Source organism: Harpegnathos saltator, unplaced genomic scaffold, assembly GCF_003227715.2.
Source record: "Harpegnathos saltator strain DR-91 unplaced genomic scaffold, Hsal_v8.6 scaffold160, whole genome shotgun sequence".
Lineage (NCBI taxonomy): Eukaryota > Metazoa > Arthropoda > Insecta > Hymenoptera > Formicidae > Harpegnathos > Harpegnathos saltator.
The window spans coordinates 830,764-857,578 of record NW_020229940.1 but is presented as its reverse complement, the minus strand read 5'-3'; the positions used below and the strand labels follow the sequence as shown (position 1 = coordinate 857,578).

The window sequence follows — 26,815 nt, the reverse complement described above, 5'->3', positions numbered from 1 at the left end:
AATTATATCTACTGAAATACTAATACTTACTGATATATTAATTTATATGTAATATAGTAGCAAAGTTTTGTGTTATGAATTATAAATCACAAATATGTTCATTAATCATATCATGTCATATAATGTTATTGTATCGTATGATTAATCATATTCATTAATCGTATCATGTCACATGATGTTATTGTCTGATATCATAAGGAATATCTATTGATAAATATAAAAGCTGTGGCTTAAGATTATGTGACTGCATGTGGTTTAAGATTATGTGGCTTGTAGTTTATAACATATATTAAAATGCACATTATTGTTTTATTTATTGCAGTTATAATTTATGTTCTTTCTGTCCTCTCTTTCTCTCTCTCTCTCTCTTTCTCTCTCTCATTTATTATTAACCATTATTTTTTTTATTTGGTTATTATTTTTATATAAATTGATAATAGCTATCATAAGCAGTATTATATGCAAAATTTTGCACAACTGTAGCATGATATAATTTTCCATGGTATAATTTAAGTCTAGTGAAAGCTTCTTATGTTTCATATATAACATATATATGTAGTAGTATATGTGCTTCAAGCATGTCTATTTCAATAATTTCTATATCTGCTAAAGATTCTGATACACATATATTCACCAACAAATATAAAGTAGCAATATCTTAAGGATTGTACATTTCCTTCTTAAGATATTTATTAGAATTTATTAGGATTAGGATATTTTATCTACCTAGGGAGCAACGTGTGCAAACGCGAAAATTCTGATTTTAAAACTTGGTATAAATATAAGTTGAGTACTTAAAACTTGGTATAAATATAAGTTGAATAAATAGATGAATTTTCAAAAATATTATTTTCAATTGATACTAAATAGTAATTTGAACCATCCTCTCTAAATTTTTAACATCAAATGAGAATTTTCAAATTTATCTATTTATCAACTAGATATCTAAACTAAAAATACTGACGTTAATTTTTTTATCAAAAAGAAGAAAAAGGGTTATATAATATATAATGGTGGACGTCATATATTCTATTTCTGCTTTTCATAACATTTTTTCTTTTTTAAAAATATACAATCAAATGAATTATTAATATATTAGACAACTATATCATTTCCGAATTAATAAAATTGTTCGCATATTTTAAAAGAAATTGTAGGAAAAAGAAATTGTTTGTAAATTGTAAAACATACTTTATGTATATAAAATTATAATTCTGTCGCAGTTACGTTATTTATCGCTCTCTGCATATTCTTATTAAGAGATTAAAGCGTTTTATTAGGACGTTTGTATGCTCACTCTTTTACTTATCGTTCATCTGTTCTGTTGTTGCGCTCGCGCTTTCGAGGATAAGGATTGTTTCGAGAATCATCAATGTTGTCATTGATCATAGGCCGGTATTTATAGTCGGATCTTATATTTAAGACCGTCTCAAGTTCATCTTCAGATGTTGTACAAATTATTTCATTGGCTACTGTGTATCTGAAGATGAACTTAAGATGGTCTTAAATATAAGATCTGACTATGAATACCGGCCATAGACATAATATGTCTAGACTGCGTGTTTTTTCAAATTTCAGGAGTAGAGATAGAGCTCATTTAGAAAAAGATGCCCTCAATTTTGTATCTATATGTTTTCTGTCATGTGTGCGAGAGAGAATGCACAAACACAAACCAGAGTACATCCTTTTTTACATAAACTTATTCCTATTTCTTAAACACGCAATCTAGATATATCATGTCCTATGATCTTGATGCGATCGAGGCATCGAGACAAAATAGTGTGTTCTCTGTGGCAAGTCCATGCTGTGAAACAACAGTTGATGAGTGAATCGCACACGAATCTCTGAGCTGGACGGACGTGTAGCAAATTCGAGACTATGAGATTACAATTATTTTTATCACGTTGTAAACTTATTAAACGTTGAGTCTTTTTATAAATGTGTATTTATTTTCTGATCGTATGCGAGCACAAGTGAGCATAATACTATGTTCTCGAAACTGGAAATGTTTTCCTCTACGTGACTGTTTTCATGTTCTATTTTTTCACTCATCCTTTGTAATCCTGTGTAATCCTGTGTAATCGGTTGAATATTGTGAAAAACAGCATTTTTTGGCTATTTTAACCTAATTATCTCGAAAGCCTGACGTGATAGAGAAATGCTAAGGCCGGATTCGTATTCAGCGGACAAAATTACGTAGGAAATGACAATTGAAATTCAAAACGCAAAATCATGCAGACCAGTGTAATCAGTCTTATAAATAGGGAAGATAACTTACATTGCAAATGTAAAAGAAAATATTTAATTGATGATAATAATTTGACTATAGCTGTTTTAGGGATGACAGCCATAAATCCTCAAATTAGTCAACGTACAATCAGTCGAGAACTTAATATTTGTCAAAAATCTGTTCAACAAATTTGAAAAGCGAATCATTTTCACGCTTATCATATTCAACGATGTCAGACACTTATTGAAAATCAAAAACGAAAACGCGTTGAATTTCGTCATTGGGGTTTGAGAAAATTACAGGAAGATCCGACTTTTTTTGACAAGGTTTTATTTACCGATGAATCTAGTTTTTAGAATACCGGTGATTTAAATCGTAATTGCCATTATTATTCAGATGTAAATCCATTTTGGGTTCATAATGCAGATCATCAGCATCAGTGGAAAGTAAATGTTTGGTGTGGCATATTGTATGGCCAAATTATTGGACTCTATTTTTTTGAAGGTAATCTTAATCGAGAAATGTATTTACAATTCTTGCAAAATAATCTACTTGAAGAGTAAAGGTCTTCCTTTTTAGAGGATATTAATTTAGAAACTAAAGGACTCATGTGGTTTCAACACGATGGTGCGTCTCTGCATAGAACTAACATTGTGCGAGACTATTTACACCAAAGATATCCTGAACATTGGATAGGATTTAACGGATATATCCAATGGCCTCCAAATTCCCTTGCTTTAACACTATGTGATTTTTTTCTATGGGGGTTCATTAAACGGATTGTTTTTGCTACGGAGCCAATAAGTCCGATCGATATGAAAAATCGCTCTGGCAACTATTCCCAAAGAAGTCCTTCAAAGGATTATTATTGCGTGATAAGTTCCAAATATGTATTGAAGTGAATGGTGATACATTTGAACAAATGTTATAAATTCACGTAAATCGTGAGAGACAAGGGGACTCACAGAAATCAAGCACCCCGAATAGTGAGAGGCAAGGGGACTCATGGAAATCAAGCACCCCAAAAGGAACAGAAAATTACTATGTCCACGCCGTTGTTGCTGGGTAGCGCTAAAAGTAGAATTAGAATAAAAGTGTATTTAAAAAATTCAAGGTGACCTCGACCTGAGCTTGAGTACAGCAGTATGTCGAAGTCAACCAAAGTCATCATTCTTTCGCCTGAATGAAGTTAGCCCCCCACTTTTAAGATAACCCAAATTTGGCAGTTGTGCTGAATTGTGTTAGGTTTGTACTACATTGTACCAGAATTACAAAACTGAAATATGAAAAATGCGTCCAAAAATTAAAAACAATTAAAAAGCAATTTTTTTAACTAGCCTCCCACTTTGCGATTTTTGAAATTTTAACAGTTATGCTAGGTTGTGCTAAGTTGTGCTAGCATTGTACTAAAACAATAATTATTAAAAATAATAAAAGTTATAATAAAAAAATTATTTCGGAAAAATTGCTAAAAAACCTTCAATTTCCATGATACGTATGATCCGAGAAGCACTAAATTATAAATTTGAGTTGTGCTGGCTTAGTACAACTCAGCACAACCGTCGGTTTTGCCAGCACAAGCATACAAAGGGCACTTTACTCTTGAGAGCGGCCCTATGCTCTCAAGAATAAAATGCCTTTTTTATGCTTGTGCTGGCAAAACCGACGGTTGTGCTGAGTTATGCTAAGCCAGCACAACTCAAATTTATAATTTACTATTTCTCGGATCATAGGTATCATGGAAATTGAAGGTTCTTTTTCCGTATTTTTCTCTGAAGTCATTTTTTTATTATAACTTCTGTTGTTATTATTTTTAAGAATTATTGTTTTAGCATCACAATTTAACACAACCTAGTACAACTGTTAAAATTTCAAAAATCGCAAAGTGGGGGGCAAGTTCAAAAATTGCTTTTTTTAATTTTTGGACGCATTTTTCATACTTCAGTTTTGTAATTCTGGCACAATGTAGCACAAACCTAGCACAATTAAGTACAACTGCCAAATTTGAGTTATCTTAAAAATGGGGGCTAACTTCGTTCGGGCCATTTTTTCTTTGTCTCAAACCTAATCGTTTTAAAATAGTGGATTGACTTAACCTTCACCTGTTAACTTTTGAGTCTCATAACTCGGAAAGTACTCAATAAAAAAATACTTTATCATAGCATTTTGAAAAGGTCTTGAAGTCAACTATAAGGATGAAGATATGAAAAATAGGAGGTTCCATTAGAGAAAATTAGGTTGACTATCCTCTGACCTTAAATGGATATCCCAAGGTCAAATCAAGGTATTATTATATGTCCCCTCCAATATCATACAACTTTTATTTAGAAGGTTTTTTTGTAAAATTGCATATTTTCGAAATATTTGCCTGTTAAAAATACTCACCCTATAGAGGGTGTCCCATTTTAATGTCCCACCTCAAATAACTCTTCAGTATTGAAGTTTCAAGGAAAATGATCTGAATAAAAGTTGTAGGGATTTAAGTGAGCTACCATATGATGACCTTGATTTTGACCATGACCTCTGTTTTCAAGGTCATTTGAAGATCAACTTACGTTTTTTAAATGGGAACCTCTATTTTTTATTACACTGTTTTCTTCTACTAGTTAATTTGGACAACTTTGTCTAAAACATTTTTTTATTTGTCTAATATTTTTTTAGATATTTGAGGAAAACTTGGTAACTTTTTCAATATTTAACTTACGATATCTCGCTAATTATTTCTTGGAAGAAAAAGTGGTACTAGATTCTCTTGTTTTATTTAGTCTCAAGAATATATTGTTACAATAGCGTCCTGATTTTTGTTAATTTGATGATTTTGAAATTTCAAAAACTCAGTAAGTTAACAAAAGTCAAGGCGCTATTGTAACAATATATTCTATTCTTGTAATAATATATTCTGAGACTAAATAAAGCAAGAAAGTCTAGTACCACTTTTTCTTCCGACAAATAGTTAACGAGATATCGTAAGTTAAATATTGAAAAAGATATCAAGTTTTCCTCAAATGTCTCAAAAAATATTAGACAAATAAAAAAATGTTTTAGACAAAAGTTGCTCAAATTATCTAATAGAAAAAAAACATTGTAATAAAAAATAAGGGTTCCCATTTAAGAAACGCAAGTTAACTATCAAATGGCCTTGAAAATAGAAGTCGAGTTCAAAATCAAGGTCATCATAAGGTAGCTTATGTAAATCCCTACAACTTTTATTCAGATTATTTTCCTTGAAACTTCAATACTGAAGAGTTATTTGGGGTGGGACATTAAAATGGGACACCCTGTATATTGGTATTAATATTAAATTTAAAGTAATATAAAGAAAAAGAGAAAAAAAGAAAAAAACCGCAGCATTTTTCAGCTATAATCGGACTCAGATTATACTCATTAGCTTACTAGTCAGGGGTCTAGGACATGATCTAGAGATGATCGCGGCTCTTGACAAATATTTCTTTGAATATTCTACTTCACCCGCTATGTCTATCTGCCTAAATTTTATTATTGAATAACTGCAAAAGTAGCGAGTATGTGAGCAAATGACAAAACACGGATCAAATATTTCTCTATTTTTAACCTACGTACAAAAATTCAGACAAATCTATGATTTACATCTCATGCAGTTCTTTTATTAGCTAGGATGTCTTGCAGCACCCGGAGTATTCATCAGATATGGTTCCATCTAATTACCACATGTTCCAGTTGATGCACGATGCCTTGTCCGATATATATTTCTAATCAGATAAGATCTGAAAATAACTTAACGACTTTATCGTATCCAAATCACAGCATTTTTCCGAGATACTGAATTCATCAACTGCTTGAAAGATAGCAGATTAAAATTATAGAAAATAACGACGAATATTTTGATTAAGAAATTTGTTTTACTTTCTTTTAAAATAAATCTAAAATTTAGCTGAAAAATTTGGATTATTATTTGTACACCTAATATATACGTATGTGTATGAATATTTGTATAGTTTGCTTATGTCACCTTGTATAAGATTTAACGTATATTTCTGTTAACTATTTATTGTTTTTCTTTATTGTCTTGCATGTTTATGTTGAAAATAAGTATGTAATTTTATATGATATCAATGTAATTTTAATTGAATTAATGATTAAGTGAAATTTTATTTTATGTAGCATTAAAGAAATTTGTATATAAACTGCTAAATAGTAATAAATATATTTCTTATTAGATACTAAAAATTAATTTGTCAATGGGATTCGATTTTACATATTTGTAATTTTGTTTTTAATTATTTGGAAATATTTGCAGACTACTGTGGAAGAATTGGTTGCAGCAACAGCTTATTTCGATTTGTTTCTTCGATCTGTTACTGATCCTGGCTTATTAGGGTCACTTATTAGATTCCTACTTGAAGATAATTATGATGACAATAGAATACTGGACAGTCTAATACAGAGGATTTCTTCTCGATCAAGGGTAAATTACAAAGTGTCTTTCTTATAATTGTTTTTGAGAGAATATATTTAGAGAATAAACTTGTTTTTAATATTCCATTTCTCTAATTTAGTTATGTATAGTAACTCTGGCATTGTTTGAGACTCTGGTTAATTTAAACTGTGAAGACGTTATGCTGGAATTATGCTTGGGTGCATTAAATCCATGTTCACATGTAATGCTCTCCCAACGTAGTCGATTGAGAGATGTTGATCCCTTTGGACGAGCAGCAGAAAAGTTTTTATCTTTGACACCACGTTGTTGTTCCATGTTTATATCTTCGGACTCATATACAAGTTCTTTACCTGTCACTATATCATGTACATATGACAAATATGGAAATCCCGTATCCGATTCAGTAAAATCATTACCAGCATCGATAAATTACGGTACTAAATTATCGGATAGTTTATACGGAAATTATCACGCATACCTTTGTGATGCGAGACAAAAAATAAAAACTTGCCGAATTGCATGTTCCAATTGGTCTTGCCAATACGACGGTAACTTACCACAAAATAATAATGCTAACAGCGTAATTCCATTGATAGATGAAAATACTACACATGATCAGTCACAAAAGAAAACAGCAGAATCAAAAACGTTACTACTGGAAACAATGAGAAATGCAATAAGTTTGTGTGAGAATGAAAACAGTTTACAAATGGATAATATATTACATAATATTCAATCTTTATTGTCAGAAGACAAAGATTTTAATAGCAACAAACATAATATTAAAAATGAAATAAACGCGAATATTATATTATCTCTGGATGAGCGAGCACAATTAGATGCTGGTACCACTGAGTTGTTCAACGAAGATATTGGGATGACAGAATATACAAAGGAAATTTGTTTAAATAAAAAATCAGATATCTGTATAGATGAATCGACTACAACTATGAATTCGCTTATGTCGTTAGGTGAAAGTAGTGGTTATGAGAGTTTTGCGTTAAAAGGATCAGCGGAGTCAACGCCAGACAATGAACCAAATGAAGATCGTATGAATAAACACGAACAAATAAATATATCAAGCAAAACGGAACCTAATATTGGTGTTTTTTATGATGCCGTAGAAACAACTTCGACAACAGAAATATTACCAAATAATAAATCAAACAAGGATGTTACGTATCGACAGGATGTTTTTAATGGGCAACCAAATGTTGGCATATTTTTAGATGTGATTTTACGGAAGCTCGAATGCATGACAAGCAATAATTTGTATGTTAATTTACATCTCACGGGTCTTATCAGCAGACTAGCAATATACTCGCAACCATTATTACAGTCTTTTCTGTTGAACCATTCTCTTATATTCCAGCCTAGCATCAGATCCTTGTTTCAGGTATATATTTATTGGAAGATCAAGTTCTATTTTCAAACATTGAATTACACACGCACGCATTCACACACGTGCAAGCAAAAAAAAGAATGTCCCACACATATAACATTTATTTTAGCAGTGGATAGTGTAAGCATGAAAATAATGAAAAGTTTATTTAAATATGTATCCTATTTAATTTTGTTTCTAAGTTACAAACATTTTAATATTTCAATAATGTAGAGCTGCTTACCTATACAGGGTGTCCCATTTTAATGTCCCACCCCAAATAACTCTTCAGTATTGAGGTTTCAAGGAAAATGATCCAAATAAAAATTGTAGGGATTTAAATGAGCTACCTTATGGTGACCTTGACTTTGACCTTGACTTCTATTTTCAAGGTCATTTGAAAGTCAACTTACGTTTTTTAAATAGGAATCCTTATTTTTTATTACAGTTTCTTTCTGCTAGTTAATTTGAACAACTTTTGTCTAAAACTTTTTTTATTTGTCTAATATTTTTTTAGATATCTGTGGAGAACTTGATAACTTTTTCAATATTTAACTTACGATATCTCGCTTACTATTTGTCGGAAGAAAAAGTGATACTAGACTTTCTTGTTTTATTTATTCTCAAGAATATATTGTTATAATAGCGCCCTGATTTTTGTTAATTTGATGATTTTGAAATTTCCAAAAATCAGTAAGTTAACAAAAGTCAAGGCGCTATTGTAACAATATATTCTTGAGACTAAATAAAGCAAGAAAATCTAGTACCACTTTTTCTTCCGACAAATAGTTAGCGAGATATCGTAAGTTAAATATTGAAAAGGTTATCAAGTTTTCCTCAAATGTCTAAAAAAATATTAGACAAATAAAAAAATGTTTTAGATAAAAGTTGTTCAAATTATCTAGTAGAAAAAAACAGTGTAATAAAAAATAAGGGTTCCCATTTAAAAAACGCAAATTGACCTTCAAATGACCTTGAAAATAGAGGTCAAGGGCAAAGTCAAGGTCATCATAAGGTAACTCACTTAAATCCCTACAACTTTTATTCAGATCATTTTCTTTGAACCTTCAATACTGAAGAGTTATTTGGGGTGGGATATTAAAATGGGACACCCTATATAGAGTGTGTTCAAAATATTCAGTCTTTGACCTGAATGCAAACTTGCCATTGTGGCATAAAGTTTCTTAATCTTTCAAAATTTGTTTCAGACTTGTTAAATTTGTTGACAACCTTATCTTATCTGTTGGCAAAGTATTTCAGCATTAGCAATAGATGTTAGATAAACAATAATTTTCAGCTAACTCTAGAAATAAAACCATAAAATGTATGCCCGCAATTTACTGATTTGTATATCTGCTTTAATTTCTGACACAAAAAGTAAATTATATATTTAAAAAAAAATAGATTATGATTTACAGAATACTTAACAAGTTTAACGACATCAAGGAGATTCCGAGTAATATATAAGGTGTCCCATTTAAAATCCACCAGGTAAATATCTCGGCAAATATGGAAAATACGGAAAAATGTTTCAGACAAAAGACGTATGGTTTCAAGAGGGAACTATATTAATTTGTTTACAGATGGCGCCATTTTCGAGATATTCACTGATTACTTTTCTTAAATAGAAACCCCAATTTCTTATTACACCATCTTTTTCTACCAATTAATTTGAATAATTTTTGTCTGAAACATTTTTTTTATTTACTTAATATTTTTTTAGATGTTTAAGGAAAACTTGGTAACTTTTTCAATATTTAACTTATGATATCTCGCTAACTATTTGTCGGAAGAAAAAATAATACTAGACTTTTACTCTATTTAATCTTAAGAATATGTTGTTACAATAGTGCCCTAACTTTTGTTAACTTATCGACTTTTGGAAATTTCAAAATCATCAGATTAACAAAAATCAGGATGCTATTATAACAATATATTTTTGAGATTAAATAAAGCAAGAAAGTCTAGTATCACTTTTTCTTCCGAGAAATAATTAGCGAGATATCATAAGTTAAATATTGAAAAAATTACTAAGTTTTCCTTAAATATCTAAAAAAATATTAGGTAATACAAAAAAATGTTTCAGACGAAAATTGTTCAAATTAATTGGTAGGAAAAGATGATATAATAAAATATTGGGATTTCCATTTAAGAAAAGTAACGATCAGTGAATATCTCGAAAATAGCGTTATCTGTATTCAAACTGATATAGTTGTTTTATGTTCCCCTTAAAACCATGCAACTTTTGTTTGAAATATTTTTTCGTATCTTCCATATTTTTCAAGATATTTGCCTGGGAGATTTAAAATGGGACACTCTGTACATACAAACAGTTTAGTAGAATTAGTTACATTAGTTCAATTTATGGAACATTGAAATACAAACTTTTTTTCATTGTTTTCATGTCCCGTGTCCACCGCTAAGATGGATTCCACATGCTACGAAACACCCTACATGTGTGTTGCGTGTCGCGCACACAAGGTATCTGATTTTAAATAAAACACGCTGGGGACTCCAAAACTGTTATTGAAAAAAATATTCCAGAAAAAAATTTTAGTTTTTAAGTTTCAAGAGGAATATATGATAATACTGTTTATTAACTTTCAGTTAGCAAGCTAACTAAAGTTATGTAAAACATCTTTATTTTTATTAATATAACAATATGATTTTTGTAACATGAATCAGTTTCTATAGTCATAATTTGATTTTTTGAAGGAGCTACATGATTGTTTTTTAATATAAATTAAGTTTTATTGATCCTACGTATAAAAGTATTGAAGCAAAAGAGTCGAAAAGTGAATACATTTCAAAATATATTATGTTTTATCCTGACTGATGATACAAAAATATGTACAATTCTGGTATAAAAGCTGGAATAGGATCATTGAAAGTGCATATTTTACAAGTTATATTTTTTACATTTGATTTAATATCTGTCACTACAAAATGTGAAATATCTCTTAAAGTATATACTTTTTGGCAATGACGAATTATATTGATTGTTATAAAATTGACATAAAGGAACTTTAAATGTAAGTTCATTATATTTTACAATCTTATTGGTATACCGATATGCAAAGATTAGCATCACCGATTGATTTCTTTCACCATCTTACGTGTAAGAAAGTATAAAACCTAACTATTTGAAAAATGAATACTTCATAAGATATTTCACATTTTGACTGAAAGGTATCCGAATAAAATAGAACATATGAATATAAATAATCGAAGATTATTTACTTCCCAATTATTTTACTCTGGTAATTTTATATGAAAAATAAAGGAGGAAAAAAAATGAATAAATAAGTGAATAAGGATTGATTTATATTAAAAAGAAAATCACATAGTTCTTAAAAAAAATCAAAGTTAATCTTCATGACAGACGAAACAATCAAAAGTTAAATAAATAGCATCCTAATATGTTCCATTCAAAATCCTAATATCTCTAATAATTCTTTCTTGAAACATTTTTTTCAATAATGCGTAATTTCGGTTATTAACATTTTTCATTTGAAAAAGGAACATGTTTATCCCAAACGTGTGTATCCGTGCGTGCGTGTGTATATGTGTGTGTATGTGTGTGCGCACGTATGCACGTATATATGTGTGAAGTATATATTTAATATATAAATAAATGAAGGTATGTAAGTAAAGGTAAATAAATAAATAAAAGTGTGTATATGTGTGCGTACGCACGTATGTGTGCGTGTGCGCGCGCGCGTATGTGTGTGCGCGCGCGCATACATATACGTATACAGGGTGTTTCGTATATCTTGTCCATTTGAAATATTTCTACTGTGTTTGATGATACAAAAACATGTATAAAGAAAAAGTTGCATTGTTCAAGCGAGCAATAGGAAATTTTCTCAAAGTTGCTTATACAGGGTATCTATAAAGTCCGACCCCACCCTTGGATTTCGGAAACGGCTTTAAATATGGAAAAATGTTTCAGACAAAAGTTGTAGGATATTGAGGGGAAAACATGATAAAAATACAGACTTGACCTTGAGTGACTTTATCAAGGCCAGGTCAATGTAATCGATGTTTTCTTAAATGGAACCTCCTATTTTTTATTACATATTCTTGTAGCCCTTGTCAAGACGTTTTCAAAATACTACCTATTTTTGTTTTTTGCGCAAGCCATTCCCAAGATATGAAGCTTCAAAGTTGACATATCGCCGGCATTCGCATTACCCAAGGTGTACTACATGGAAGTTGCACGGTCGAATTTACTTACGCCTCTTGTGTGTGCATGTGTGTGTGTTCATATCTTTGAAATGGCTTGCGCAAAAAACAAAAATAGGTAGTGTTTTGAAAACGTCTTGACAAGGGCTACAAGAATATGTAATAAAAAATAGGAGGTTCCATTTAAGAAAACATCGATTACATTGACCTGGCCTTGATAAAGTCACTCAAGGTCAAGTCCATATTTTTATCATGTGTCCCCCTCAATATCTTACAACTTTTGTTTGAAACATTTTTCCATTTAATGCCGTTTCCGAGATCCAAGGGTGAGATCGGACTTTATAGATACCCTATATACAGGGTGTCCCATTTTAATGCCCCACCCTAAATAACTTTTTTATTTTTGATTGTAAAAGACAATGTTTCAGACAAAAGTTGTATGGTTTTGAGGAGGGCATAAGATGATGCTATTAGTTTGACATTGAATAGTTTCTTGAAGGTCACATGAAGGTCATCTTTAATTTCTTAAATGGAACTACCTTTCATTACTAACTTCCATTTACATATTCTTCTAGCTTATATCGAGAGTTTTCCAAAACCCTATAATTAAGTACCTTTTCATTAAGTACTTTTTAAGTTATAAGGCAAGATTGAAAGCACGATCCGGCCGGTTAAGGCAAGATCGGGGCATGTACAGTTATTGTAGGTGTTCGAAAAGACCGCCATTTACTTGGACAAATGTCCAACCTACTGCGAAAATCATCTCTCACTTTTTGAAAGACATTTGCGTTTATGTTCGTACATGTCTCTCGAGTACGTTCCTTCATGTTTTCCGCTGTTGTAGGCTCTTCCGCATAAACTTTTTCTTTTACGTATCCCCAAAAGTAAAAATCGAGAGGGGTTAAGTCAGGTGATCTTGGTGGCCATTCATGAGTCCGACTACTTATTCCAATCCATCTATTATTAAATCTATTTTTTAATTAATTTGTAACATTTCGGGACCTGTGAGCTGGTGCTCCATCCTGCTGAAACCACATTCGGTTGAGCAAGTTATTATTAACATGTCGCAAAAGGGTAGATCATTCTGAAGCAATCTGGGCAGATCATTCTGAAGAAATGCTAAATAGTATTGCACGTTTAGATCTGTTCAAAAAAGTATGGGCCTATGATGTAATTTCCAAGAATACCTGCTTAAACGTTAATAGACCATTGACCATTTGAAATTCTTGGCTCCTTTGCCAATGAGGATTTTGATGAGAATAATTATGTCTATTAACGTCCCCTCTGTTACCGAACGTGACTTCATTAGAAAAGAGTATCTCTGCGATAAAATGTGGGTTTCTTCGAATTTGATTTAAGGCCCAGTTACAAAATTGCAAGCGCCGCTCGAAATCCCTCTGTTCTAATTTCTGGGTTAGATGGATATGGTAGAGGTGGAATCTATTTATTTTAAGTATACAATTTGCTGTCGATTTCGATATGGCATGTTATCTCTCGATATGTCTGGTGGAAATTTGGGGATTCAGTACAGCGGCACTCAAGACAACCAATGAATCTGCCTCACTTCACCTAAATTTTTGTCGTATCCTTTTTAAACTGCCCTGCTGTGCCCTCTTGGTGAGTTTTCTTATTGTCTTTCTACACGGATGATGTCTGTTAGGATATCTTTCAGCATACAGCCTTTCCGCTGCACTGTAATTATTTCCAGCCTCACCCAAAATACGAATCATGTCGACTATTTCGTTTAGCGGATAATTATAATCAGCCATACCAATTACAGAACTACTAAAAAATGTCGTAACAATGCTCAAAATATTATATTCACCAAGAAAATATCGACGCTCTTTAACGTGCGTATGGGGTATATTTTAGTAATGGGTATACTTGGGTAATGAGATATACTTCGGGTCGAAACGTGGTTGTCATAGTCAAAATTGGACTGAAAGTTCAAAAATCCAAGAAATTGATTTTTTGAATTTTAGGCTGAAAATGACACGTGCTTTCGATCTTACCTTGACCGATCGGATCGTGCCCCGATCTTATAAGTTAAAAAATATTTCACAAAAAGGTACTTAATTATAGGGTTTTGGAAAGCTCTCGATGTAGGCTAGAAGAATATGTAATGAAATGTAGGTAGTTCCATTTAAGAAATTGAAGATGACCTTCACATGACCTTCAAGCAACTATTCAGTGTCAAACTAATGGCATCATCTTATGCCCTCCTCAAAGCCATACAACTTTTGTCGGAAACATTGTTTTTTACAATCAAAAATAAAAAAGTTATTTGGGATAGAATATTAAAATGGGACAACCTATATAATATGCATCCCAAAGATAAAGACCAATCACAATTAACGTATTCATGGTACAAAATTTATATTGTGCATTTGCTTTGCTATTTAACTCGATATCAGATTATATAATAAGAAAACTCTACGATATGATATCAAATGATTTCAATTCAAAATTCGTTCTAGCGATAGGTCTTCATGTTACTTAATATTGAGTAAAATGATGAGAAATCAGCTTCTCAAGCTTTTTTAAGTAAATCCAAGTTAAAAAATCCCGAGTGCCTTATGAATCAGTTGAGCAGGACGTAAGATCGAAGAACATACAACATAGCGGCAACATTCTTGTGTGACTTATAGCATGGATGTTCCAGGTTCAAGTCTTGATGAATGGTTTTTTTAGAATACAATTTTTTTGCAGTAGAATAAATCTGTTGCACAAAATAAATATACAGGGTCTTCAAAAAGTCCGGGAACGCTAAGATATTTCGAAAAATATGAAAGATACGAAAAAATGTTTGACATAAAAGTTGTAGGGTTTAAAAAGCTGTATTTAGTAGTCATATCAGTTTGACCATAGGTGGAACTCTCTATTTTTTATTGGAAATTCTTGTAGCTTATCTCAAGTGCTTTCCAAAACACTATAATGAAGTCATTTTTTATTAAGTTTTTTCCGAGTTATGACACTTGAAAGTTACAGTACCGCCGGCATTTGCATTATCCAAAGTATACCGCGCGAAGATGCGATCAGAGATGCTACGAGACAAGTTGAGAAGCAATAGGTATACCCAAATTAACAACCAATCGTGTGCTCAGGGTCAACAAGTCCAATCCATACGACATCCACCTAACTCAACAATTAGAAGAGAGGGTCTTCTAACACCATATACGTTTTTGTAACTGAGCTCAAGATCAAATCGGAGCGAACCCCCGATTCATAGCTGATATCCTCTTTTCTGATGAAGCCGCGATCTGCAACAAAGGGGGCGTTAATTTACATAACTGTCATTATTATTCAAATGTGAATCCACATTGGCAAAGAAGCCGAGAGTTCCAATGGCAGTGGTCTATTAACGTCTGGGTAGACATTCTGGGAGATGTAATTGTGAGTCAATACTTCTTTGAAGGAAAAGTCAATAAGCAACTATTTAAGATTTATTCAAAATGACCTGCCCAACCTGTTGAGACATGTCAATAATGACGCATTCAACCGAATGTGGTTTTAACAAGACGGAGCATCGGCTCATAGCCGTTATAGAATACTTAAATGAAAGATTCCCGAATAGGTGGATTGGTATGGGCAGCCGAATTCAAGAATGGCCTCCAAGATCACCCGACTTGACGGTTTTAGATTTTTATTTCTGTGTATACATTAAAAACAAAGCTTTTTCGGAACAACCTACGGCTGTAGAAAATATGAAAGACCATGTCAGAAAAGCATGCAGAAATAATAATGCAGATGTCCTTTAAAAAGTTAGGGTCGATTTTCGACATAGACTGGAGTTATGCGTACAAGTAAATGACCAGGTTTTCGAACACCTGAAGTAATTAAATGCAAGCCCAGATCTTGGCTTGACTGGCTGGGTCGTTTACCGATCTTGCCTTGATTGGCTGGGTCGTTTACCGATCTTACCTTGACCGATCGGATCGTGCCCCGATCTTATAAGTTAAAAAATATTTCACAAAAAGGTACTTTATTATAGGTTTTTGGAAAGCTCTCGATGTAAGCTAGAAGAATATGTCGTGAAAAGTAGATGGTTCCATTTAAGAAATTGAAGGTGACCTTCACCTGACTTTCAAGCAACTATTCAAGATCACACTAATGGCACCATCTTATGTTCCCTTCGAAACCATACAACTTTTGTTTTTTTCCATCCGAGTATTTTCTGCAATGATAATCGAGGTGCACTATTATTAAATGGGACATATGTATAGTAGCAGTTGAAATTAAAGCATTATCTTATCTGCTTTAAGAAGATAGACAAATTTTAAGTGAATATAATTTCCGTAAAATTGATCGGAATAAGATGGTTTCAAATTCATTCGACAGCTTGAAACATTAATTTTCAAATCGTTTTCAAATTTTTAGACAATAATTGTACTGATTGTTTACGAAGTTATGTTGATACAAATAGAAATCCATTAAATCTTAAAATTTATTTATTAAAAATTTATTAAAAATTATTTATAAATTTTGTATATTTCTATACCGCGAATAAAAAATCGTACATAAATGTGTTAGGCCTTGAACTAAATTCTGCGATTTATATATTTAAAAATATTTATTAAAATGAAATAGTTATTCTTTTTTTAATGCAAATAATTGCCGCCAGCTTCTACGATCTTCTGCCATTTCTCAGGCAAGAGTTGGATTCCACGACGGTAGAATGATGGCTCAAAAGAAGTTATCAGCTCCATCACTCACTTCATCGGCATTTCGGAAGCGCCGTCCTTTAAAGCCGTGTTGCATGGAACAAAACAAGTGATAGTCTGAAGGCACAGCGTCTGGAAAATAGGCACGATGAGGTAGTACTTCCCAACTTAGGTTTGATATAATGTTGCGGTGGTTTGAGCAGCGTATGGTGCGTATGGTGGTTTAGCGTTATCGCGCTACGAAATGACGTTAGATCGTTTTGACGCTACTGGCCGATGTTTTTTTCCTAATTTTCCTTTAATTTGATTAATTATTGACAATTATCATTATTGACAGTGTTCGTCTATTACTGTTACCAGATTTTGACCGTTGACAGCTCATAATATACTCTCTTCTCATTTGTTCTTTGTTTTCAAGATCGAAATTACCACTTCCAAAACGTTAAAATCATTTCTCATATTATCTGAAGATACTGCATCACTACCATACGCTTCTTCAATCAGTCGTTTTGCTTTTGCGGATTTTTTTTTAATCAAAGTGATATGTAACAACGAATATGTTATTTATTTAGTCATTTTGAATCGAACTAAAAATATATTCATGTTAATACGAAATAACTTGCCATAATTTATTTTATATCATGATAAATAACCTTTGACAAACAAAACAAACGTGATCACAAAATATTCTTTTATTAAGTTTTAACTCCACTTCAATATTACCCGCAGAATTTAGTTAAAGGCCTGATAGTTTATAGCTTTTAAAAAAATTAATTTTCGCCTTAATCTATATATTTGCTAATACTTGTGTGATTTTTTCTATCGAGTTATTTAATATTGAAACAAAACGTATCTTCTCGAATTCGACTGCTCATAGAAAAGGAACGAATCAGTACCTAGTATTCATTAAGAAAACGAATAGGAAGCTCCAAGTTTGTTTTTTTTAATTTGTTTATCATTTTTCAGGTGCATTATTCATGTAAGCATTATATTGTGCAATCTTAAGTTAAGGTTGTAAGGTTGAAAATTTAACGAATTATGAATTTCACTGTATATGATATATTCTGATGAAAAAGGGGAAAAAGATATGATGTTAGTGTAAATTTAAAGAAAGGAAGGGAATATAATGTGTGAAGAGCTCAAAAAATAGATTTTTTTCTTTTTTCATAAATCGAAAGTAGGACGTTTGAAAAATATGCCATTAAAGAGGTATGAAAAAATTCGTAGAACAAACGAAAAAATTACAAGCAAATTTTGTTGAGATGCATCAAGCCTAAAATATTCCTACGGCAAGTAGCCGATAGACAGCAAATATTGCTATAATTATTTGCGCTTGGAGTAAGGAGTCACTTGATATTCCACATTTCTTTCACAATCATCATATATGCAATATGTGTGAAACATAAATCAACAAAATAATAAATAAATAATACAGAATGGCTCAAAAGTCACTAGACTTTAAAATTCGAATAAGTTTTTACAGTTAATTAATTTCAAAATTTTTCTTTCAGTTTATTAAAGTGTAATTCTTGGAAATTAATTACAGAGAAATTCACGACTGTGCAACGTGTGAAAATAATCGAATTTTATCTACCAAATCAACGATCAATTTGTGCTAATGCAGAGAGCTTACACTCGTCATTTTAGGGTCAGAGAAAAACCACCTAAATAAGCGATACTTAACTTATTCCGGCGGTTTGAAGTATAGAGATCTATGAGTGATTTTCGACGTGCTGGGAGGCCACGTTCAGGGAAGTCGTAGGACAACATTCAGCATGTACGACGAAGCATTGAAAGATGTACAGGGTGTCCCATTTTAATGTCCCACCCCAAATAACTCTTCAGTACTGAAGTTTCAAGGAAAATGATATGAATAAAAGTTGTAAGGATTTAAGTGATCTACCTTATGATGACCTTTACATTGACCTTGACCTATATTTTCAAGGTCATTTGAAAGTCAACTTACGTTTTTTAAATGGGAATCCTTATTTTTTATTACAGTTTCTTTCTGCTAGTTAATTCGAACAACTTTTGTCTAAAACATTTTTTTATTTTTCTAATATTTTTTGAGATATTTGAGGAAAACTTGATAACTTTTTCAATATTTAACTTACGATATCTCGCTAATTATTTGTCGAAAGAAAAAGTGATACTAGACTTTTTTGCTTTATTTAGTCTCAAGAATATATTGTTACAATAGCGCCCTGACTTTTGTTAATTTGATGATTTTGAAATTTCCAAAAGTCAGTAAATTAACAAAAGTCAGAGCGCTATTATAATAATATATTCTTAAGACTAAATGTGTGTGTGTGTGTGTGTGTGTGTGTGTGTGTGTGTGTGTGTGTGTGTGTGTGTGTGTGTGTGCGTGTGCGTGTGCGTGTGCGTGTGCGTGTGCGTGTGCGCATGTGCGTGTGCGTGTGTGTGTGACTTTGATCACTTTCCTTGAAGGTTTCACTAGTCTCCTGCTAATGATGGATACATCCGAACCTATATCTATCTTAAATTTACAAGGCTCACCGTCTAATTTCCCTGAGAAGCAAAAACTGTTTGTCACGCGACTTAATCTAAACTTATTTCTAATCGGAGTCCTGCTTGTACTTGCCGAATCACCTCCGAACCATTCGGCAATTCCTATTTTGGGCGCATCCGCACGAAAATGCCCTGTGCTCTCACATTGCCAACATTCTCTACCTAGCCCCTTTCCTTTCTGAAAATCTTTTTTTCCCTTCGCAGAAAATTCCTATCTTCCTTTGTGCTTCCATACCGAAATTTTTGTATTTCCAGGCACATTTCTCCATCATATCGCTAGTTTTGTGAAAAATCCCTTCCTGAAATTATTCGCACTATTTTTGTCCGCTCAATTGCTGGATTTAAAGATACTACTCCTTCCAATTGTAAGGTGCGCTTCATAAACCCTTCAGGCATTCCCGCAATCTTATCTCGCACCTCAAATGAACATTCAGGATAAGCTAAACGAGCTAATCTTTCCAATTCATACGTGTATATCGCGTAATCTTCCCCAAATTTTATTTTCCTATTTGTTAACTGGAAATAGAAATTTTGAAAACAAAATTGTTCGCCAAATCGTAATTCTAACTTCGATTTTATTTCCTCATAATTTAAATTTTCCTCTGCACCATCAAGAACCGAATGCCATTTCTTTCTAAGATTCGCTGCGAAAACTTTTGTCTTTCATTTTAAATATTTTTCTTTGTCTTCTTTTACGGCTTTTTTACACATTCTATCAAAAACAGAACTGGCCGCGGTATGATTATGTTGCACAATACGTTCGTATGTACTTATGCTTATGCCTTAACCTATATCCATTAAACCACTAAAAATATTTATACTTTCTCGACCAAGACCCAGCAGTCTCATTACAAAAACTATCCTTCTATTTATTTATACAATATCGTCTCGAGTTGCAGTGCTTAATTTTTTTGCTGAAGTGTTCGGCTGCGGATTTTCATTTTCTTTCGTAAATTGATTTCCATGAAATCATCTTTTTCGCGGTCGTGATACACGCACACTTTTACTATGTTTTGATTTCGGATAACTAGCCATATTATAGTTTATAAAGGTCTTTACTTATCGAAAATAAAAGAGCGACTATCTTTCTACAGCAACACAAAGCGCTGCTTTGAAATTTTGTTTGTAATTTGAAATTGCTGTTTCGACTGCTCCAATATACTTAATCCTGCTTTCAAATATCAAAAAGAAAAAAATATATATATAGTTACTCATAGACACAATGTTAAAAACGTTTACGCAACCGATAATTCCCTTCCAAAAGCTAAGAAAGCGAACCACGCCGAGCGCTTCAGGCTCGACTACCGGCTCGGCGCGTAAACTTGTACAAGCTGTCATTCGAAAAGTATTTTGAATTTCGCTTTAAAATTTTAACAGGATATTTTTTGAATGTAATACTGTTGATTAAGACCATTTTTGAAAAATCGATTTTTAGACCCGGTAAACCAGAATTCTCCCTTAAGTAATAACGTTTTTGGTAATTTTTTTAAACTTCATTCCTTAATAACTTTTTATTAAAGTGCAACAACGAAAACTTGTTGAAAATTATCCAGGATCACAACTTTATAACATACCCAGATAACTAAACCTGTAAAAATAGAATTTGTACAGTGTTTGCTGCAGATTCTGTTAAAAGTTTATTAGCAAGAATACAAAATTTGATAATAAAATATAATGATAGACTGACGGCTGAAATCAAGCAAGATCTGTCGTTAGAATATATTTAAATGGAGCATATTATGGAGGTCCTACTCACTTTTTTTCTGTCGCCAACTTATTAGATTCTGTCAGCAAACTTTATCGACAGAATACGAACCAAATACATATGTAAACACATAGGTCTACCAATCCTGACAGATCCTGATCGAATTTGTTGTTAATCTGTCAGCAAACTGCTAATAGATTATTTATTAAGATACTTCAAAACTATTGAAATCAACATATTTAGCCATATTCTACATGATTATAATTAAGACATTTTATTCTATTTTCAGTTATTTTTGTATTTAAAATTATCACTTCCGATCGCACCAGCAGTTACGGAACACCCTGTGTGTACACTCGCGTTTGTGTGCGTATATGTGTGTGTGCGTGTCTATGTGCGTATATAATGTATATTGAAATATCAGTATTTCTTTTTGAAAAGACATTATTTTCTCATAATTTTGTTGATTATATTATAAACTAGAATAGTGCATTTTGACAAAATGTTTTCTATTACAGGTGCTTGCTTCATTGAAGCATAAAATAGATAATTTTCTTTCGAAATATAACAATGTGGATTTATTGGTTGAACAAGCAAGATTATTTTTGATTAACCGGGAAGAAAAATTAATAAATGCAAGGAAAAATGTATTAGATGCTGCGGCTCAATCTTCAACTATTAAAAGGCATTCTTTAACCGGTGAATTATTTATACGAGGTATAATTTATTTATTATAAATATATTTTAGAAAGTTCCTTACTTATTTCTGTTATAATTTAAGAATACATGTACACATATTATATTTAGTTGAGTTGTATTAATTAAATTTTTTTTAATTGCGTTATATATGTTAGAAACATTCAAAAAACGTATATATTAAAATAATAAATATTTTATATATTGTGTTTTTAAAACATCTCGACAAGGGGCACAAGAATATGCAATAAAAAATGGGGGGCTCTATTTAGGATTTTGAAGTTGACCTTTACGTGACCTTCAAATGACAATCCAAGGTCAAGCCAAGGTCACCGTCAGATGTCCCCCTCTGAACCCTACAACTTTTGTTTGAAACATTTTTCAATAAAATCATCGGTTTGCGAAATATAGCACTAAACTTAAAAACTGGACACCCTATACAGGGTGTCCCATTTTAATGTCCCACCCCAAATAACTCTTCAGTATTGAAGTTTCAAGGAAAATAATATGAATAAAAGTTGTAAGGATTTAAGTGAGCTACCTTATGATGATCTTGACTTTGACCTTGACCTATATTTTCAAGGTCATTCGAAAGTCAACTTACGTTTTTTAAATGGGAATCCTTATTTTTTATTACAGTTTCTTTCTGCTAGTTAATTTGAACAACTTTTGTCTAAAACATTTTTTTATTTGTCTAATATTTTTTGAGATATTTGAGGAAAACTTGATAATTTTTTCAATATTTAACTTGCGATATCTCGCTAACTAGTTGTCGGAAGAAAAAGTGGTACTAGACTTTCTTGCTTTATTTAGTCTGAAGAATATATTGTTATAATAGCGCCCTGATTTTTGTTAATTTGATGATTTTGAAATTTCCAAAAATCAGTAAGTTAACAAAAGTCAAGGCGCTATTATAACAATATATTCTTGAGACTAAATAAAGCAAGAAAGTCTAGTATCACTTTTTCTTCCGACAAATAGTAAGCGAGATATCGTAAGTTAAATATTGAAAAAGTTATCAAGTTTTCCTCAAATATCTCAAAAAATATTAGGCAAATGAAAAAAATGTTTCAGACAAAAGTTGTTTAAATTAATTGGTAGAAAAGGACGGTGTAATAAAAAATAAGGGTTCCCATTTGAAAAACGCAAGTTGACCTTCAAATGACCTTGAAAATAGAGGTTAAGGTCAAAGTCAAGGCCATCATAAGGTAGCTCACTTAAATCCCTACAACTTTTATTCAGATCATTTTCCTTGAAACTTCGATACTGAAGAGTTATTTAGGGTGGAACATTAAAATGGGACACCCTCTGTATATAATAGAGTGGCCCATTTTAATCCATCCAGTTGAATATTTTGAAAACTAAGATCAACACACAAAAATGTTTTAGACAAAAGTTGCAAAGAGTTTTAAGAGGGACATAAGACGGTGGCAATGCTTTGACCGTGAATAATTGCTTGAAGATAACATGAAGGTCACTTTCAATTTCTTAAATGAAACTCCCTATTTTTATTGCATATTTTTGTAGTTTACATCGGGAGTTTTTCAAAACATTGTAATCAAGTTTTATTATTAACAATTTCTGAGATATTTTACATCTTATCATGACATTTTTAACGTGAAGTCCCTTGTCTCTCACTATTCAGAATACTTGATTAACGTGAGTCACTTTGCCTCTCACGATTCGGGATGCTTCATTGACGGCGGAAGTCTCAACTTCTGTCAGTCTCCTGTTCATCCTTCTATCGAAAGAACTGTTCGAAATTATCTCGAATATACAACTGCAACCTATTTTCAAAATGAATAACCATTTTGAGTAAGACAGCTCACGGTATATATCTGCAAATTACTTGTATTCTTTTCATCATATCTCCCTTAGTTGTACGTGCATGTTCATAGATCACATTTTTTATATACCTCCATAAATAAAAGTCGGATGAAGTCAGATTAGGAAATTGTGGGGGCCATGCGACGCGTCCACATCGTCCAATCCACGTTAATGACGTACTCCGAATCATGAGAGGCAAGGGGACTCACGTTAAAAATATCATGACAAAATGTAAAATATCTCAGAAAATTGTTAGTGAAAAAATACTTTATTACAGTGTTTTGTAAAGCTCTTGACGTAAACTATAAGAATATGTAATAAAAAAATAGATAATTCCATTTAAGAAACTGAAGGTCATCTTCAAGCAGCTATTCAAGGTTAAATCGTTGCCACTGTCTTATGCTCCCCTTAAAACTTTTGTCTGAAACATTTTTGTCCGCCGGTCTTAGTTTTCAAAATACTCAGTTGGATTAAAATAGACCACTCTATATATATTTTCTAACTATATCTATAATAGTAATATTTATAGGAGAATTAAAAAGGAAAAGCTTGACATCATCATTTACACAAATATTCAGACGATCAAGTGGTATCTTAGGCCCAAGTAGCTTAACAAATTCTATTAGTCAACCACCTAGTATATCGGAAGATCAACATCAAAATGTTGAATCTGGATACAGGTGAATCATTTAAATTACTGCCATTATCTGCAAAACGTTAAGATATTATTATACAATTAAATTTTTTTTTTTCTTTAATAGATATACCAAAACCTCGTGGGAATCGCCGAACGAAGTGAGTCCAATACAAAATGTTGTTCTGTGCGCTGTTATATTAGATGAATGGCTTAAAGAACTTGCAGCAATTACTCAAGAACATGCAATAATGTCTCTTACAGATGACATTAGCTTTAAAGATTAAAGTTTAACTTGTAAATTTATAAGAATTTGTAATTTGTAGCTCAGACTGTAAAGCAACGATAAAATAATTCTAGGATTTTGTTTGTTTTTTGAAACAATTGTAACTTACCTTTGTATTATATTGTAATTATTTGGAATGTAATAAAAAGTTAAGATTAAAAATTATACAACATGGGTACAAGTTTTAACACATTATTCCAATTAACCACAAAACGTAATATGATTAAGAAAATACATTTTTCTTCTTGATATTTAGAATTTGTTATATTTTTTTGACAGGAAAATGCATTATAAAAATATGAAAATAAAAACAAAAATTATGCCTGTAGCGAAAAAGATTTTAAGACTCATAGCATTATTTTTTACTATAGGGTGACCAATGGGAACGTGATGGAAATAGGTGATAATTACTTCGCAACAAATAGGCTGAATGAAATGAATTAAACGCCATTTTGTAGAAGAAACTTGTCAATTTTATTATTATATATATGAAAAAGAAATATAATAATTTAATAATTGAAACACATAAAAAAAGACAAAAATTTTGCTTGCACATATGAATTAATATCAAAAATATAAAACTTACCTTTTTAAACAAAAGGTAAAGAAAGGCTCCAAGTACAAGTGTAACATATATTATATTATTTTTAAAAATTACAAACTCAAATTATTTTTTTTCAAGATACATACAGGGTGTCTCATTTTAAAGGATCCACTCAAATCTCAGAAACATTGCGTTAAATCGAAGAGTGCTTGAGACGAAAGTTGTTTGGCTTAAAGGGGGACATAAGACAGCGATAGCATTTTGTTTATAGATGACTCCACTTTCGAGATAGTCACTGATTATCAATTTCCTTAAAAGGAAATCCCAATTTTTTATTATATCATCTTTTTCTACCAATTAATTTGAACAACTTTTGTCTGAAACATTTCTTTATTTGCTTAATATATTTTAAGATATTTAAGGAATTAGAAATAAATTTTTCTAAAATTTTTTCACAAAAATGTTCGATTTTTTTACCTTAAAAACCACCTTCGTCACCTAGCAAAATAAATACCTTTTTTGAAAGGTACACTAAAGGACTATTTTTTTTTAAATACAAGTATATCTTGGGAATATGAAGATAAATTTTCAGCCAAAAATATTGAAAATTGTAAGATATTTTTTTTACTAAATTTTGAATTTTGCAGAAAACAATTTTTTGTTGTTAATTTTTTTTAATATTAAATGATTCGAACGACACTTTTTTTCTACATCAATTGATTCTACGATGTTTGAAGTGTATCTGAGAATTTTTTCAAGCTGATCGGATGCATGTATGTGAAATGGTAGACAATCAAAACGTACGTAGGGTCAAATTGACCCAGAGTGTTCTTCTTGATCGAGAAAAGAGGTGTGTTCTCCAAGGGTTAAGGAAGGACTATGAATACGGGTATTAGACTTGGTCGCTTGACGGATCTCCCGGAGACTGAGTACGCTCAGCAGAGTTCGCCAACAGACAAACCCCTGACTCGGAGCGGCAAGTGGAGGCTAGAGATTGCCGAGCACGCTTGACTGAATTCGCGCACGCACGAACCCAAGAAGATTGGAAATGGCTAGATATCGAGCATGCTCGATCGGGATTGAATATACACAATCTCCTTTGCCTGGTCGTCGGTCGGGTAATCGGAATACGGAAGGCAGAGCGAAACGGTCCGGATATTCTCTCTCTCAGCATAGAGCGTCGAGATCGAACGGCGGATCGAACGAGTCGTACGGATCGGTCTGATGCTGAGAGGCGAGATCACCGCCGTTTTATAGTCATATTCCGTACGACTGATACAGCGGCCATCACGCGGCGCGCCAATGGAAGCGCGCGATAGCGGCGGTGCGTGATAGCGGCGGCTTTGAACAATTAGGTTAGCGTTAAGCGCCGTTCGTCGGCCCGACAGATGGTCGGTCGGGCCGGTAGTAACAAAGCGGACGTGCCTTGTTGCAAGTATGGCGGTCGCTAATCGCGAGGACGCAAAATCTTTTTTCTTGCGTGTCCGAGGAAAGGAAATATCGCGTACACGTTGTTTAACATTCAACAAAGTATAGAATTCATTGGAAAACTATACACGAAAAATGTCTCTAATTATTACGAAAGAGATCGACGAAGGTTCAAGCTTCGGAGATGAAAAAGGCCAATGGCGAAAAGTCCGTTCCTATCTCTCTGGAAGTCTGATTCTCTCTGTCTCCTCTATCTACTTGAAAGCTAGTTTCTCCCGGTTGCATCCTCTGT

The 26,815-nt window shown here is 32.3% G+C and overlaps 1 protein-coding gene across 9 annotated transcripts in view; it reads left to right on the top strand.

Moving 5' to 3' along the window:
• LOC105185781 (UPF0518 protein GH13096) overlaps window positions 1-24,687 on the top strand; it is a 33,007-nt gene extending 8,320 nt beyond the window's left edge. For 4 of the 9 annotated variants that reach the window (XM_011145541.3, XM_011145542.3, XM_011145540.3 and 1 more), the window contains 5 exons: window positions 6,507-6,674; window positions 6,766-8,043; window positions 21,627-21,825; window positions 24,161-24,311; window positions 24,393-24,687. In XM_011145541.3, coding sequence (XP_011143843.1) covers window positions 6,507-6,674; window positions 6,766-8,043; window positions 21,627-21,825; window positions 24,161-24,311; window positions 24,393-24,552 — 1,956 coding nt within the window. In that variant the 3' untranslated portion in view covers window positions 24,553-24,687. Of the gene's footprint in view, window positions 1-6,506; window positions 6,675-6,765; window positions 8,044-16,834; window positions 17,028-18,420; window positions 18,724-21,626; window positions 21,826-24,160; window positions 24,312-24,392 lie in introns of those variants that run through there. The other 5 variants (XR_003112585.1, XR_003112586.1, XR_002162865.2 and 2 more) reach the window with 5 other exon arrangements.
• Window positions 24,688-26,815: the final 2,128 nt, after the last annotated feature.